Source organism: Suillus paluster, assembly GCF_016628075.1.
Source record: "Suillus paluster strain FC165 chromosome Unknown EDB91scaffold_27, whole genome shotgun sequence".
Lineage (NCBI taxonomy): Eukaryota > Fungi > Basidiomycota > Agaricomycetes > Boletales > Suillaceae > Suillus > Suillus paluster.
The window spans coordinates 304,328-320,144 of NW_024537587.1; the positions used below are offsets into that span (position 1 = coordinate 304,328).

The 15,817-nt window shown below is 50.2% G+C and overlaps 7 protein-coding genes across 7 annotated transcripts; 3 read left to right on the forward strand and 4 right to left on the reverse strand.

Moving 5' to 3' along the window:
• Positions 1–557: 557 nt before the first annotated feature.
• EDB91DRAFT_1134474 (uncharacterized protein) lies at positions 558–2,861 on the reverse strand. Its single transcript, XM_041318778.1, has 18 exons — positions 2,839–2,861; positions 2,430–2,787; positions 2,288–2,375; positions 2,218–2,231; positions 2,134–2,154; positions 2,003–2,080; positions 1,927–1,954; positions 1,821–1,872; positions 1,726–1,769; positions 1,649–1,673; positions 1,569–1,596; positions 1,469–1,508; positions 1,321–1,421; positions 1,205–1,264; positions 1,126–1,153; positions 1,014–1,071; positions 929–953; positions 558–879 (listed from the first exon to the last, which is right to left on the reverse strand). Exons 2-18 carry the CDS (start codon positions 2,501–2,503, stop codon positions 675–677), a joined length of 969 nt encoding a protein of 322 aa, XP_041177023.1. The 5' UTR covers positions 2,504–2,787; positions 2,839–2,861; the 3' UTR covers positions 558–674.
• A 1,921-nt stretch (positions 2,862–4,782) lies between these two features.
• EDB91DRAFT_373797 (uncharacterized protein) lies at positions 4,783–5,718 on the forward strand. The gene is made up of 2 exons (XM_041327046.1): positions 4,783–4,878; positions 4,938–5,718. Exon 2 carries the CDS (start codon positions 4,944–4,946, stop codon positions 5,598–5,600), a length of 657 nt encoding a protein of 218 aa, XP_041177024.1. The 5' UTR covers positions 4,783–4,878; positions 4,938–4,943; the 3' UTR covers positions 5,601–5,718.
• Positions 5,649–7,065, reverse strand: EDB91DRAFT_1237459 (uncharacterized protein; the record flags this gene model as incomplete). Its single annotated transcript, XM_041321589.1, has 2 exons — positions 5,649–5,855; positions 5,884–7,065. 2 exons carry the CDS (start codon positions 7,063–7,065, stop codon positions 5,649–5,651), a joined length of 1,389 nt encoding a protein of 462 aa, XP_041177025.1.
• Positions 7,066–7,274: 209 nt separating this feature from the next.
• On the reverse strand, positions 7,275–8,562 carry EDB91DRAFT_373804 (uncharacterized protein). Its single transcript, XM_041327047.1, has 2 exons — positions 8,449–8,562; positions 7,275–8,398 (listed from the first exon to the last, which is right to left on the reverse strand). Exon 2 carries the CDS (start codon positions 8,106–8,108, stop codon positions 7,485–7,487), a length of 624 nt encoding a protein of 207 aa, XP_041177026.1. The 5' UTR covers positions 8,109–8,398; positions 8,449–8,562; the 3' UTR covers positions 7,275–7,484.
• Positions 8,563–8,733: 171 nt separating this feature from the next.
• On the forward strand, positions 8,734–12,038 carry EDB91DRAFT_1237460 (MIF4G like-domain-containing protein; the record flags this gene model as incomplete). Its single annotated transcript, XM_041321590.1, is given in 15 exon segments — positions 8,734–8,800; positions 8,851–8,939; positions 8,995–9,056; positions 9,138–9,324; positions 9,382–9,537; positions 9,590–9,745; positions 9,798–10,052; positions 10,110–10,235; positions 10,255–10,326; positions 10,381–10,622; positions 10,677–10,862; positions 11,048–11,201; positions 11,227–11,539; positions 11,592–11,851; positions 11,907–12,038. The coding sequence occupies 15 exon segments, from the start codon at positions 8,734–8,736 to the stop codon at positions 12,036–12,038; spliced, it is 2,457 nt and encodes an 818-aa protein (XP_041177027.1).
• Positions 12,039–12,176: 138 nt separating this feature from the next.
• Positions 12,177–13,880, reverse strand: EDB91DRAFT_1283758 (UAA transporter; the record flags this gene model as incomplete). The annotated part of the gene is made up of 6 exons (XM_041324765.1): positions 13,346–13,880; positions 13,134–13,295; positions 13,056–13,113; positions 12,888–13,030; positions 12,294–12,862; positions 12,177–12,268 (listed from the first exon to the last, which is right to left on the reverse strand). Exons 1-6 carry the CDS (start codon positions 13,402–13,404, stop codon positions 12,177–12,179), a joined length of 1,083 nt encoding a protein of 360 aa, XP_041177028.1. The 5' UTR covers positions 13,405–13,880.
• EDB91DRAFT_1283760 (uncharacterized protein) lies at positions 13,881–15,563 on the forward strand (the record flags this gene model as incomplete). Its single annotated transcript, XM_041324766.1, has 3 exons — positions 13,881–14,365; positions 14,420–14,627; positions 14,678–15,563. Exons 1-3 carry the CDS (start codon positions 13,990–13,992, stop codon positions 15,561–15,563), a joined length of 1,470 nt encoding a protein of 489 aa, XP_041177029.1. The 5' UTR covers positions 13,881–13,989.
• Positions 15,564–15,817: the final 254 nt, after the last annotated feature.

The following is a 15,817-nucleotide window of genomic DNA, read 5'->3' on the forward strand; positions in this document are numbered from 1 at the left end:
TCTTGTTGTATAATGTTCGCAGGTCCTCAATATTGAAACTTGCATTCGCCACCCCAGTCCCAAATCATTTCGACACCTACGCACTTGCTAATCACGCAACTTTGTATCAAGTCCGACGGCCTTCACAACTCACCCCTCCAGATGTTCCGTGCACCATCTCGCCGCGATGCACCGGAAGGACAACGTATCCTGAACCTTACTCACGACGGTGAAGGGGACTCTCGTTTCTTCACGTTCCCCCCAGCTGTATTGCATAGCACTGCCGAAGGATCCCGAACCACGCTCATTGGAGGGATACGCGACCCTTTGGATCTAAACAATGTGACCTGCAGGAAAACAAACCTATATCCACTCCACCGCACAATGAGGTTATTCATCGACCCTGCTTTCAATAGGTCCGCCCGAGAAGCCTGGTATTGGCGCGAAAATAATCAGCAGCGTTTTGGTGCGTTCACGATCCACCACGATGATACTTCCAGCCTAGTCGAGAAATTCGTTGAGCTCGGTTCCTATGTGGAAAATTCATTCCTTCCTGGGGAACTTCTCGGATCCGATAGAACAAGGGGGAGGCTTTTTTATTTCAGTAATGTAGGATTAAGAGCTATAACCACTTTGACGTGATGTTATATAGTGTATTATGTATAGATGCAAGTAACACCAAATCAAAACCTGACTTATTTTGAGGACACTTTCGATAGAATAGAGTCGGAACCTCCCCTTCCTATTACCAATGTCTTCTGATGCCCAGATGTCATATCTGACGACGAATGTAAATCCAAGTCCACACGAACCTCCTGTTTGAAACGTGCAAAACTGATTTTGGAAATCTCAGGTTCGTGGTCTGTCTGCGGCTGCAGGTAGGATTCCCGAGCAATGAAGCTGAAAGAGCTGTCAGTCACGTCTTCTATTACTGCTGAGAACGACTCACTTGGCGAGAAGACATGTAGCATATACTGTTATGGCAGGATGTCAACACATTCCATGTACATCAGTGATAATAACGAGACTCTCACAGCCTCCCATCGGAAAACACATATATAGATGGTTGATTTCGAGGCGGCAAGCTACCCACTACATCTTGGTCAGAGCAATGATTTAAGACGCGAAATGGATAAAGGCACTCACAATTCCTATGGCGATGGACGCCGCCACGCTGCGCAAGAAGTAGTGAGTACATACATGTCGTCAATGTCAAAGGACATACGTTGTAATCAAGCCCGTCTGTAAGCAGAAGATTATGAGTTTCGTTATCACTTGGTTAGTTCTGGGCACCGAGATGGTCAATTAGAGGTTAGATTCATACTCGAGGTTATTAGTCACCTTGGCGATGTAGTTCTATTCCTGTGGAGAATATAGGACAAAGTACTAGCGATAAGAATATCACAGATTGCTGAACAACCAAGCGTAACTAGGGTAGACCACTTCATCTTTGTGAGTTATATCCTGACCGACGGGAGAATGAACTCACAGGAATCACTGTGTAGTAAGTATGATTACTTAGTTTGAAGCTGTTTCCCGTGTTCGAGATTATCATGCCTGACAATGAGACACTGACGAATTGAACCTACATGCAGATAGCAGTGAGAAGACCGAAGGCTATCTCGTATGGTTCAGTAGAGGCTCTCCGCGGCACCATAAATTACTGAACCTTGCTCGGCGACACACAACGCAATCTGATCAAGGCAATTAGGCACTGCTTCCGAGATACCTCAATTCAGTCCTTACTAGAACACATGACATTTTCCGTTTACCACATAGACTCTTCTCAACTTCATGTGCGCATCAGAGAGAAGTAATAGCAGTACCTTGGTGACACGTACGTCTAACAACCCTATAGATGAAAACGCCATGTACAAGGGAAGTAGTCAAGGACTGTGAAATGTCAGTGAGAAACGTCAGGACGGAGATACGAAAAGCCCCACTTACGCGTATTCCAGAATACAGCGCCCATTCTCTGTTGTTCCGTCAGAAAGAGTACTGATGAGTCACTGACGATACTGACATCGAAAAATGGCCAATGAAACGGGGGAAGTCCTCGAACTCCATCGTATGAAAGGACGAGATTCGAGAAGTAATTCCCCTAGCGGAAGGGAGTTCCAGTGGCATACATGCATCTTTTCAATAGGGACTCACATCTGAGCAGCTTGTATTAACCTGTAAAACAACGTCAGCTTTCCATCGGGTCAAGTGCAGCACTGTATACTTGGAGAGATTTACCAGATGAAGGCAACCTGTTCTGCATTGTCAGCCAGCAGCCTGGTATGTGATGGAAGTAGTAAATTCGCACGAGAATTTTACTCTGTCTGTTTTCTCGAGACCGAATTGGGTGTTGTCGGAAGTAGATCCAGACTTGCGCAGTCAAAATGAAGAAAACTCTGTTAGCGTTCGTCAGATGGCCGTTGGTGCTGCTCTTGACAACACAATCGCACATAGATGATATACCAAGACCGGTCATCAGGGAAGCCATGCTTCCGCTGGTGAAAGTGTATGTTGCCTGGCTCATGGAGTGCAGTAATTGACTGATTCTATGCTTGATGAGATATAGATTAGGATCACAGGAAGGAGGGCAGTAACAATACGGCAAGCTTTTGAGTGATATCTCCCAGCATCGCTCCTGCACCGCTAATACTGCAAAGAGAAGATGCTAAGTCCATGGATGGAACATTAAGCAACCTATTCTTGTGACAATATGTCAGCACCTGTCAACAGTTGTTAATCAGCGAGCGGACTCAGAGCGGATGTCCTCCAATCTCTGCCGGTGACAGATTGAGCCGGGAGGCGGTAGCTCTATCGATGGGACTACGAACAATGACATCATCCGAGTCGAAGTTAACATACAGCATTAATAATAATCACTACGTCAGGACCCTCGGCACTTCCACGGAGGACCCGCGCCAGTCCAGCGAACAGCGAACATCACATTAAAGAAGGACGAAGGGCAAGGATGCCTACTCGGTCAAAGTCGGGCAGGCAGTCCCAGCTTTTGAGTCATCGACTTCGATCAAGTAGGCAAGAAGGGAATATTAGATAGCCGATACGTGTAAACACTGCAGCTGGATGTTGAACTGCATAGAAACCAACTGCTAACCTGGCAAGGGCCGCAAGGCGCAGGCTCCTTCCCAGCCTCCGGTTCGAGTGTAGAGGGCGACATCCGAGGGACATAAGATACTTGTTTGATATGTCACATGATACAAGAAAAAATTCAAACCCAGCACAACCTTATTCCCCTCACTCTCACCGGAGGCTGGAACATAACATTTGTAAACAGAGGTCAGCCACAGTGATGGAACTCCAAAACAACCAGTTTACACCTAGCGTAGGGTTACGACTTTTCGAATTGATATATTCATTTTTCTGCCTCGGCTAATATCACACCCACTCCCATATGGACACCGTGATTGCAGCGCTACAAGACTGCAACTTAAGTGCCTCTCCAGCCCGTCGGAATGAGGAAAGCAAGATCGGCATAGCTATTCAGTGCGTGTTTGATTTTTCTGACTCCAATCTTGATGTTCGGGCGGTCACTTGAGCGATGTATTGTAAATTTGTAATCATCTTGTCAGCGTGCATATGGAGAAGTCAGGTGGTACTTGTCAGCGACGCTTTCGTGAGGGTAGCAGAAGTGATCATGATTAACGCATTTGATGGCAGGATGTAACAAAGGCGGCCTAATTCTCGATATTCTGGACGGAACTCTCCCCATTCGGTGACGCAGTGCGCTTCATCGATAACGATACATGCGGACTGAATGCAGGTCCACTGACATATGAACAAGGTGCGATTGCTCACCGGTCACCCTTCTCGAATTGCTCGTCTGACATTGTAAATTAGATACCGCCGGAGTTGTCGCACAGGCGCAACGCCTTGCACTATTCTTATCGTTGGAAGATCCGTCCACCGAGGTAGTCTCAAGCTCTGGATCGTCAGCTTCTTGCTTGGCTTGCACATTCTTCATGCAGCTTGAGTTCGGGACTATGTTCGCTCGCGAAGGTGTACGTTGTCGCTCTTTGCTAAGAACACTATACACTGCCCACTGCTTAGGTGCAGTACTTGTGTTGTCATCCATGTCTTGTATGAGATAGAGTACACACTAAAATAGGTTCGCGCGACAATCATGTACCGTGCATAAATCAAGCATACCCCTCTACCGCCTCAGACCTGCAGAAAGAAAGTAATCAGCATGCGGAATAACTTGAGCGCAAGAAACAGAAGTCGGTCAAAATAACTATAACTGCAACAAAGGTCTCGGCATGAAACGCCCCCTCCTCACCCATTTGTACCTCTCCTCAAAACGAGGGGAACCACAGAGCACAGGAGTTGACTGGATGCTTTTGCATCCCCATGCTCTCGTAATCTAGGATTCATCCTACCGATCGACTTTGATGAAAAATATACCCACATAGTAAGTGCGCAAAACATAGCATGATCCCGAACACATCTGCGGTAGCAATGATCAGCGATACAGCTTAATACCAATGAACACAGAAAGATGAGAAGCATCGATCAAATAACTATAACAACCTGAAGTATCACCGCGCAGAAGCGCCCACTCCTGCACCTGTATATGCAAGCAGCCTCAAAACGAGTCCACCTGCTAGGCGATGGAGGGACTGGAGTATGAGTCCCCGCGCTCGTGGAAGGTAGGATATCATCATGTCGATGCCCTCTTTGATATGAAATCAAGAAAGAAAAGAAAACCCACTCACCTGTATCGATCGGTGGATGAGAGATCAAAGAAAAAAATCCTTGAAAAAGGCAAGAATATTTGTGCTTGTTGTGCAAAGACTTTGACATTCAACAGGGACAAACAACCGCTTCAACTTGAAGCATTACCAATTTAGATTTTGGACGGTGAAGCGGCGTTGAGGCTTAGGTTAGGTCAGTTTGGGTGCTTCTGTACGTAAGTTTTTGTCGCTGATACATTTTATGGCACACAGGTTGTTATGTCTACTTCTGCTGTCTTTCGGACATTGACGCTCTCGTGTCACCGAATACCTCCCTCATGCCAGTGCAAAGTTGAAGTGCTCAAATCCCTCTGGGCTCCAAATTACTCCTTTGTGCGGACATATGCCTCGGCTGGCCCAGCACGCCGCACTGGTGATGACAAAATACCCTTTCGAGTCGTCCGCCTCGTCAATCCGGAAACGGGCAAACTCGAACCCCCAACTCGTCTATCCGACGTCCTCGAATCTGTGGACCTGAAGGCTTGGCGAGTGGAGTTGGTTACGGAAGACCCAGAGCCTATCGTAAAGGTTGTGGACAGACGCGAGTCGTATGAGAAATGGAAGGAGCAGAAAAAAGCGTTCAGGAAGGGCGTGAAGGCAGGAGAGCAGAAGGAGATACAGATCACTTGGGGCGTCGATGCTGGTGATTTGAAGCACAAGGTCACAAAGGCGCGTGCGGAGCTTGAGAAGGGATACCGAGTGGATATCGTCATTGCACCGAGGAAAGGTCAGAAATTGCCCAAGCCTGATGCAATGGCAGCCCGCGCGTCGGAGATCGCGTCATCACTACTGGATGTTGCAAAGGAGTGGAAAGCACGCGACATTCAGAAAACTATCACGGTCATGTCGTTTCAAAAAACGCCGCCACCATCATGACAAGGAATTGTATAGTTCCTAGCTGGGCCAGATAGATATTATACACAGTTATCGTACTTTTCCTCCTCCATTCTGCAACTTTCGTCTCCGTCTGTGCTTCCACCGGTACCTCCTACCAAGCACCCTCCATTCCTTACGTCGAACAGGCAGACCGCGCGTCTTGAGTGTCCGTAGCGCGTGTGGTCGGAAAGGAGACCTACGCGACTTCGGGAATGCAAACGGCTGCTGATTGAGTTCAGGCCGATGGCGATGTTCCTCGAAGCCATAAGGCCATCCGCCCGACGAACAACCGTCTGAAACCCGAAGGAACCTTGAATCCAAGCGCATGCATTTCCTTCACGATTCTACCCAGGAAGGGATTCCAGTTTCTAGGCATCACGCCTAGCCTGGAGAACTGGACATTTCCAAGGTTGACCTTGCGTCGCCAGTGCGCAGGTGTAGTACGACTTGACCGCTGGAACGTTCTGGGTTGCCGACCGAACATCTCGAGGGCGGCGTTGAAGAAACGGGCGTCTGGGCGAGGGGGTTTGAGCGTGACTTTGTCCATATCCTGCAGTTCAGACAAGCCTTTCCAGATACCCATTCCAGCACGACGCATGATTCGATACATCGTTGCACCCATGAGTAACGCAAGAGTGCGACGGGATCTGTGTTTCCGAGCAGCCGCATTTTGAGCGAGCACAAAACTCGCCCAACCTTGCACTTTGTTACCACCAATCTTGGGAGCCCAGTCATTCGCCCTTGGCTTGGAGATGCGGCGCAACTCAAGACCGCGACGCGCTTCAGCGCCATAACATTGCAGCATTATTGTATATGCCTGGATTGGCAAGCGCCAAGGCTTCATGGGCCTGCCATCAACGCCAATAGCACCCGTCAAGCTGGCACGCTCGGCTTGCTTTGCGAGCAACCACACGCGCTCTGCGAGCCCCGTTTTCCCGGCCTTGCAAAGAGCATTGAGGACAGCAATGAAAAACCACGGTCCGAGAGAGACAGCACGAGCAAGACGCATCTGGCGCGTTTGCATACGTATGAGAGCGAGTTGCTTGTCCGTAACAGAGCCCCACGATGGATGGTCAATGATGGACAGCTCGGGAAGAACATGAAAAAGGATGTCGGCGACGACGTCGGGGTTCCCTGTGGCTGTGAGATGCTGGATATAGCTCGTGAGTGTGAACGCGTCGGCTATGAGTGGTTTCTCCAAGACTGGTGGTAGTTCAGCCTTCTGATATTTCAAGGCCACCGCCCACTTGGACTCTGCTCCATTTACTTCTGACCGATTTTCAGCGACTACCAGCGATGGTGGCGGTTGTACCATTATGGCATGACGATCGTTCTCCTTCAGCTTGCGTAGTTGTTCGATGGCGAACTCGGTAAGGTCATTCCGCCTCAACAACGAACCGGACCTGATGAACACGTTATATGTTGAGATGGTCGGCCTTAAAGGTGGATCGCGTTTGTGTTCCATGTGATGTAACAGTGTCTGTGCAAGAGGGATGGACTGTCGATGGCGCAACTGCGTAGTGTAAGAGAGCGTTGTAGGACTCAACAGCAAGCGGAGGCATGATGTCAGATTTTTCTGGACAGGCGGGTTCGGATGACCTTGAGGGGTCGTTTGCCAGTCGCAAAAGAACACGATGGATATACTGATGAGCTTGCACCCAGCCTTTCTTGCCGGATTCTGTTACCCATGCCTTGTCTGGATCTTTTGGGACTAAACCAAGGGTGCGTATTACGGAGGACACATCCGTGTAAGGAAGTAACCGCGCATCAAGAAGGCCAGGCAATATTACAGAGCGCTTGAAGAGCTGCTCCTACGTTGTGGCTGGTTGGACTGCTCTGCTGGATCAAGGGCCATTTCTTCCCGCGCCTTTGAGAGTATCGTCTTCAGGATGCGTTTTGAAGGCGGAGTTGCGGGAAGAGCCTGAGTCCACACTGCCTCCTGTTTCTCGTGATTGTGTGGCTGCTCGCTTTCATCTCCCAGTCCTTGACCAGCAGCACGAACAACAGCGACGCGACGATGATCTCGCCCTGAACGAGACAAATATTGATGATGAACTGGTAGGTGTGCTCATAACAGCGTTGTCGATGCTGTCGGGCATGGAGAAGAAGCTTGAGAGCGAGGCGCGTGCTTTGGTCTTCGACCTGTTTCGGAATGATATTCGACGGGTCTCGTTGTGAGGGTCTTCGAGCTGGTAAGAATTTGCCATCACCGGCCCGTTTCGTTTGATGCTGAATGACTGCATGCAGCGTGGAAGCACGTATTTGAGTTCCGTCTTCCATGAGCCGTTCTGCAAGTTGACGTGCTCTCAACGTCATGCCCTGCCGTACGAAGTGGTGCAACAAACAATGAGCAGATAGAGTTGGCGAGACGGGTTGACCGAAGTCGATAGGTTTGTAGTCGAGTTTCGGCACTGAGTAATCCTCCGCCCTTATCGTTAGAAGGCTGCAGAGGAAGGTTGGAACTGCGCAGAGAGTTGACAATGAATAGCGCGTCGGCAATAGCGCCATTCGCGCAGGACATTCGGACAGCACGGGCTGCGGCGAGGGATATTTCGGAAGCTGTTGCAGGCGGAGGGGGAGACGCAGGGTCAATGACCTCTTGGGTATAATTATGGGAGTGTGGAAGTAGATGTGCTTGCGGTACTGAAAAATATGTGGAAGAAAGTGAAAATAGTCTATGCGGTTGAACCTTTGATAGCGGGTGAATGCGAGAGGTCAGTCCTCTCGTAGGGATGCTAGCATGATGTCGAATGCTATAGGCGGCTTGTGACCAAATCCATTGCATGTGTCTCTCATACCTGCGCCAACATTTAAGTCAGTCATCCTATGTGTTACAAGCAACACTTACCAGCTTGCCTGAAGGCACTGGTCTTGATGGACTGAGCAATTTCAGGCCGTTCCGCAGCCTTTCCGCAAAAAATAGTTAGGTCTCGCGGACGACGACGTCTCTCCTCGATGGCCTTGATGCTGCAGGGTTTTGGAAGGTTAAAGCCGAGAAAGGCAACTTCCGACTCACGTGACTGCGTACTGAACATAAGCGTGGCATTTGGAAGAAATAAAGTTCGAGGTCAGTCTTACCAGACGACGACGTCCAAAGAATCGCAGAAGACAGTTGCTAATTTTCGGCTGAAACATGAGCTACGATAGACAATACGACAGGCCTCATCGTGGGGGCGGAAATCGTCGACGCGGCTACAGAGGTGAGGCATGTTGCGCATCAACCAATAACTTGAACCAATATATGGAGCAGACGATTATGACGCACACGACAGACGAAGGGAAGCCTTCGAATCCCCTGAACAAATACTCAAGAACTCAATTATTAAACTGGGAGAAGTGGCAAGTCAATTCCCGTGCCAAGCGTTGTTTTCACTGACTCTCATGGCTGCTTCAGGACGCCATACAAGAACTGCCGCGACTAGCGAAACAAATCCGTGAACAAGTGCCACTTTCAGTGTCAGGTCATATCTGAGGGCATTAGAATAGCGTGAATGCGTTTTTTCCTTCTTTCTTGAATCTCGCTTGACTGGGTCTCAGTGTGATTGAACAACCGTACAAAATTCCCTACTACGCAGCTCTTCTCCGCCTCTTACATGATCCAACTGAAGGCGAAAATGCTGAATCTTCGACAAGTTCGTCTCTTGGCAAACAGGTCCTGGAAGATTTTTGGAAGGGCTTCCAGGGGTATCTAGACAAGCTGGCATGGAGAGAGGTTCGACTATGTGTGAGCAGTTGCTTCCTCATCCCCACAATTTATCACCCCCTGAATATCGATGCGTAGATTCACTTTTTTGCGCACTTGACTGTGGCTCAAGTCATTTCCATCGAATCCATGTCTGCACTCCTTCAGTCGTTTGCTGCTGTCCTCGACGAGTTTGGTGTTTCTTATGGACGCGGCAGAAACGCAGCTCTTTGTGCTATTGAGGGTCTGATCATAGTGCGCTATTCTCTTCGAATGTGTCAAGGGATTGCAGTAATTCTTTTTGCAGAGTGGTGCAGTAATGGCAAAGAGCTCATCTTCCAACACCCCTGAGATAATCAAGACCATTCAAAACTACAATGATTCTATCTACTGGCCTAAGCTGCTTGTCCAGCCTATAATGAGTTTGTTCACAGAATCCAGGTCTTTGGAGGGTGCTGACGAGGTTGGTCTTTTCATTGCACGTCAGGATGTAACTCAACTAAACTTGTTTGAAGATCGTTGAAACTGGACTTGTCGTGCTGAAAGCTCTTGACTCCTCTGAATTCGTAGAAGCGTCTGAGAGCTTCCCACAGCCATACCTTGATTTCCCGGATCTAGATCCGACAGAATCTGCTCCATTCGAGCTGCCCGCAATTCTGGTACCCCCCGAAGTCATTGAGCTTGACGGGCTGGCTACAGATGCTGGCGAAGATGCCCAGGTCAAGAAAGAGGACTGGCCACAGTATTTCGTTCACCTGTTCGATAACGATGTGCGTGTTGCTCTGTGATTTTCTCAGGCACTCACGTAGTGACACGCCTGACTTTAGACCACCCCCGACCCTGCCACCCCCGCTGGATTCCTAATACGGTCCCAAATCCTTGACACGCTTGACATATTCGAGGTCAATCGTAAAGAATGCGCTCGTCTCCTCCTCGAGTATCCAAAGTGGTGTGTTACCCGGTACATTCAAGCCGAAACCTGGGGCTCCTGAGCCTGAATACGAATCCGGGAAGAACTGGCAGTTGGAGAGCACTGTCATAGAGGTAAAACCAAGTTAGCTTTTGTTGGCGTATCTATCGTCTGACTTACTCCGTCAGACTGTCTTAGGCTCTCTTTACCTGCTCCCAGAATCGACACACAAAACAGTCTACCACATTGCCCTCATTACCGAGCTGTGCAAGCTCTCGCCATCGACTGTCGGCCCCGCCGTCGGAAAGTCGATACGCAAGTTATATACTACTCTTGCCGACGGGTTTGATGTGGAGAATGCTCGACGCTTTGCAGAGTGGTTCGCGGTGCACATGAGCAATTTCGGTTTCCAATGGGTTTGGAAAGAATGGTCATTGTTTTGTAAATTACCTTTTATGAGCCAAATACTGAACCGTCTACACAGGGTACCCGACTTGGCACTATCAGAACAGCACCCCAAACGCACCTTCATACGCCGTGCACTGGAGTTTGAGATACGGTTGTCGTACCACGACCGAGTATTGAAGACTTTGCCTGAGCCTATGCAAACCGACACCACTGTCATTTCTGATCAGGCGCCAGGACCGGCCTTTGAATATGATGATCCCAAGTATGCTCATTTGCTCTTTGCATTCTTGTTGTTGACGTTCGTGTATAGCCCATCCACACTACGATACCGCCCAATCAATTCTTTCTCTTCTGCGCGGACGCTTCCAAAGCTGAAGAAGTGCTGGCGCACATAGAGTCGCTGAAGACCACTCTTGAGACTTCAGGCACCCACCTGCACGTAGACAGCACGATCCGGTCAATCTCGACCCATTGCCTACTCTCTATTGGCTCACGATCCTTCTCCCATCTCCTCAACGCGATTGAGCGTTACCTGCCCCTCCTTCGAGGGCTGGCCGGCACCGACGCAGAGGCCAAGCAAGACTATTCTCAGTGCTGTCGCGTCGTTCTGGCACCTCAACCGACAGATGGTGAACATTGTGTTTGACAAGCTCATGCAATACCAGATCGTCGACCCCACGGATGTTGTTGGTTGGACGTTTGAGAATGTTGGCGGGGATGCGCATCTCAGTGGGATGCGACCGATGAGCCTGAGTGCATTCGAATGGGACTTGTTGAGAGGCGCATTAGACAAGGCGAACGGGCGAGTCATGGTGGCGAGGAGGAAAGTTGCGGCGCTCAGGAAGGAGCACGACGATAGCGTCGCGCGCGTAAAAGCGAGTGGTGGTGCGGATGTTGGATCCATCGAAATGGATGCCGATGTGAAGCCTTTCAAGCAAGGTACTCTTCAGTAGGCTATCATGCTCGCTTCGTGCTGACCAGATTGTTTCAGATGACTCCGCCCCAGAAAACCCCCAGTTAACGGTGGCACTCAAGGCGTTCGCTAGCCTTACCCGCGAGCAAAAAGGAGCTCTAGCACGAACAATTGAAGGCTTCGTGTCGTGCTTGACGCCACCCCCATCTGCTGATCGCCAAAATCCTCATGCTCAGACAGTGATCACAGAGAAGGCTTGGGAGGCACGAGCTGAATGGTCTGCCGACGAATGGAATACATGGGAGACATGGGGTTGGTACCGACACTTTTGCAGAACGGCAAGTATTTCTGGCAGACTATGGTATTCATGGACTTACAAATATTTTGGCACAGTACTCTCCGTACTTGCGAAACTATCAAGAGACGCTGGGTACGGTCGGATTTGCCAAAATTGAGGGCTCAACGAGCCCTGCTGCTAAGCTGATGAAAAAGACTTGGGGTATGGCGACTGGTCAAGAAGCATAATGGCTTCGGTTCCTTTGGTGCTTTGTTGTACGTCTGCACATATGTATATATACAGTCCTCGAACTATGCCAGTTTGATGGTATTGGTATAGTCTCTAAGACCCTCGTAAATCTCATCTAATCGTCCAGTGTGATCCCGCTAATCTTTCTTCTCCCTTTTCTCTTTTGACTTGCTTCTGGTCGAATACGCGATAGTGCCAATGAATACCAACGTCGCGCCGGCCCAAATCCCTGTGTTTCCGTTTCCTCCATACACTGCGACGCTCAGCAATAACTGAGACGGCCTTGCGCACAGTAAGAATGAGGGTCACGGTCAGTGAAGAGACACGCCCAGTGAGCCTGTTGACTCCAACGACACACACGAGTTGCGTAAACGTGTTCAGGAGGAGATAGAAAAATATCGCGGGTACCACGAGGCCTGCCTCGTATGGTGCAAGAGGTCCAGACTGGGAAAGGAAAACTGGCGGACTAGAACCCATGCTTGTGAGCTCTGCGGATATGTTGTCTTTGGAGAAGTAAAACAAGGGGAGAGCGAGGGAGTGGAGGTAGAACATGCTTTCCTGCCATGAAGGCTGTTCTGTGGGGTCGGAGGCAGCTTGAGTTTGAGAGGGTGCGATGTATTGTGCAAAGACCCAGTCCTGAACGAGTCCCAGAAAACCTGAGAGAACGAGGGCAAGGGCAAGGATGGAGATGCCCAGTGCGTAGAGTGAGACGTCAGTTATGTCTGCTGCGGCAACACCGGATTTGGGTTTTGAGGCAGAGAGGGTGGTCATTATGATGCCGGCTGTGACCACAAGCACGGAAGCGACTTGTCGCACAGTATACCTGTCATTTCCCTGGAGTGAGTAACACGTCGAAAATGCTGTGGCGAAACACGAACCGCTTCTTCGTGAACATCCATCCCAGGATCATGTTTATGATCATGCCGCCGCTGCGAAACACGATGTGCACGGTCATAGGAATGTGGTAGGCAAAAGCGGCATTGTTCAGAACCTGAAAGCACGAGGAACAGTGCAACCTGGATGAAATAAGGTAGCAGAGGTACTTTCCGCTTCTTCAGCCGAGGAAGCCATCTCCTACGGCGTATTGTAGGAACAGAACCATTCGGTCCGTCCGATGCATGTTAGATTCCTGGGGGTCGTCGAATGTGAATTGCTTGGGCAGTCCATATAGTGAAACTATGAGGAACTGGAAAAAGGTGATCAGGACGCCAGAGTTTGGGTATCGAGACGTGATGTGCTCCAAGGTGATGGCATTGCTGAGCCACACCTCAGTGTCTGAAATTGTGATATGTATATGTCCGCTCACCTGCAGCAACCTCCGAACACCAATGAAAGAGTCGTGATCCAGTCTGACAATGATAACATGAGGAAAGCGTGAATTGCAGCACTGCCCGCGGTTCGCAGATTTTGCAATCCGCAACTCCGTCTAATCTAAAAGATTGATACGCTCCTAGTAGCGACCTAGCTTGAGGATGTCTCGAGCCTGAGTGTCAGCCTTACAATTGTGCAGTAGACCACGTCAACATTTCGTCAGCCTTCTCATGATCATGAAACGAACAAGGTTTGAACTTTGCTGTACCTGGCATACTACTAATGCAAGACACCCTGCTACTCAGTCTGGCAGTCTGGTTCAGAATTACCCTCAAGTTTATAAGGTCAGACTCTTAGATATGCTCTTCCTCTGCTCCTTGCTCTGCTCTACTCACTGCTTGCGCTGCCTGCTGCAAGCCTAACTTTTGTCGCTGATCCCGGCGGTCTTGCCACAATTGATTTTAGTCTCGTGATCTCGGCGCGTCGCGTGGTTTGTTGTTTGTGAAAGGTATCCACGCCAAATCCCGTCCCTCATAAGATCGCCCCGCGGGAATTTCACCCTTGTCTTCTCTTCTTTGCTTCATTTGCCCCCCGCCGGGCACAACACAACAATCTCTATCACATCCACTCCCTTCAGAAATGTCCTTAGACCGCCGTCACCCAGCGTCACTCCTCCCAAGGTCCCTTCATAATCCATACCTTGTAGATCTTATGCGTAGGCCTGTCTGTATGGAGATGATCTCCTACATCGCCCACCAGGCATCGCGGGCCATCATGATCAACGAGCAGCTCCCTGCCCCGAGTGCCCTGCCAACACCCCCTACAACGCCAATCAAGGCCCCCTTCTCAGAGACGCAGGACGTAGCCTCTCCCACCCCGGCGGTGCCAAAACTGCCGAGTCTTGTCAACTTCATCATTCACTTGGTGAACAGGTCGAACGTTCAGGTGCCCACGCTACTCACCACCCTCATTTACTTGCACCGCGTGCGTGTCAAGGTGCCTGCCATGACCAAGGGTGCGTAGTATGGGATCTCTCCATCCAAATGCTTACCCTTGTTTTTTTTTATAGGTCGCCCATGCACCCGGCACCGCGTCTTCCTGGCGACACTCATCGTAGCAGCTAAGTACCTCAACGACTCATCTCCCAAAAACGTACATTGGGCAGCGTACGCCGAACACTTCGACCTCCCAGAGGTGAACCTCATGGAGGAACAGCTTCTCTATATACTGGGCTACGACCTCCGCTTCGACGAGCGTGAAGCATGCACCCACTTTGCGTCCTTTCATGCCCACGCGCATTGTCTGCCCGCTCACTCCTCAACAGCAGGGTGACCCGTGCAGCAGCTGTCGAGCGAGTTTCCAAAGCGGGGAAAGCACGCGCCCAAGCCCAGCTACCAACTCCTCCTAGCGAAGTTCCTCCTCCACCTCCCATGGGATCCTCTATCGTGTCCACAGTTCGCGGAATTGCAAGGCGTCTCTCGAGCAGCCGTCTTGGAGGTTCCCAGAGCCGATCATCATGCATCGCGTCGCCGATATCGAGTGTGTACAGTTGTGACAGCTCGAGTGCGACAGATTCAGAGATGGAATCGCTGATCGAGGACACTGGGTCTTCGTCTGATTCAGCTAGCAGTATCTCCGACGATGAGCAAGAGGCGAACGAGAAGCCAAGTATCGTGAGGAAACAGTTCGTCTTGGGCGGCATCCCGCCTCAGGCGCACAGAGAAGGGCGGAAGGTATCTGAAGCAGGCTCAGTCCGATCTATAGCGACCGTCCGAGCAGGCGAATCTCCTTCTCCCCAAAACCTACCCGCGCCTTTGGAGACATGCACGACCAGAGTCGTCAACAGTACCGCCGTTCCTGGCAAGCGAGCGAGCTCCTACGTGTACAGTGCAACCAATGGTATTCAGAATCAATCCGACGCTGATTCCGCTGGCGGATCCGGCGTTCCTGCTTCCCGTATGAAAGCAAGCGTCAGCATGTCTTCCAACGGATTCCTCAGCCGTATGTGGAGCGCAGCGATTAAGGGTCAAGAGAAGGAGAAGCCGACATGTGACCTCTCTGGCAAGGGGTCGCTGGGTCATCCTGTGGTGAGCATTGTTGAGCCCGCAGAACGTCATCCCCCTGGTCATGGGGCTAGCGCGTTCCATAAACTGGTGCACTCGAGGTCTGCGATCTTCCGAGCGACGGCCAATCAGAATCTACTGGATGTTTGAGTCTCGACCGGCTGGTGACGGACGTGTTTTCATACATCATTTAACCCCCCCCCCTCTCATTTCTGTATCGATCTTCTCGTTCTTTCACGGCACATCACTATCAACCTATCGTATTCTGGACATCGTGTTACCCACCCCTCGGATCCGTTCTGTATCTTATTCCCTAAACACATCCTTCATCTCGGTGACATGGACATCGGACACCACACCACACCACTGTACCTCTATTCTTACCCTCGTTCTGTATCCCACAC

Excerpts from the sequence above, each read along its gene's own strand:
- EDB91DRAFT_1134474 (XM_041318778.1), bottom strand. The coding sequence starts at position 2,503 with ATGAGCCAGGCAACATACACTTTCACCAGCGGAAGCATGGCTTCCCTG. Across the intron at positions 1,597-1,648 it reads GTTGTGTGTCGCCGAGCAAG|CCTTCGGTCTTCTCACTGCT; the intron begins GTTCAGTAATTT and ends CATACGAGATAG. Across the intron at positions 1,509-1,568 it reads CTTCTCACTGCTATCTGCAT|CTTCAAACTAAGTAATCATA; the intron begins GTAGGTTCAATT and ends CACGGGAAACAG.
- EDB91DRAFT_373797 (XM_041327046.1), top strand. The coding sequence starts at position 4,944 with ATGTCTACTTCTGCTGTCTTTCGGACATTGACGCTCTCGTGTCACCGA.
- EDB91DRAFT_373804 (XM_041327047.1), bottom strand. The coding sequence starts at position 8,108 with ATGGCGCTATTGCCGACGCGCTATTCATTGTCAACTCTCTGCGCAGTT.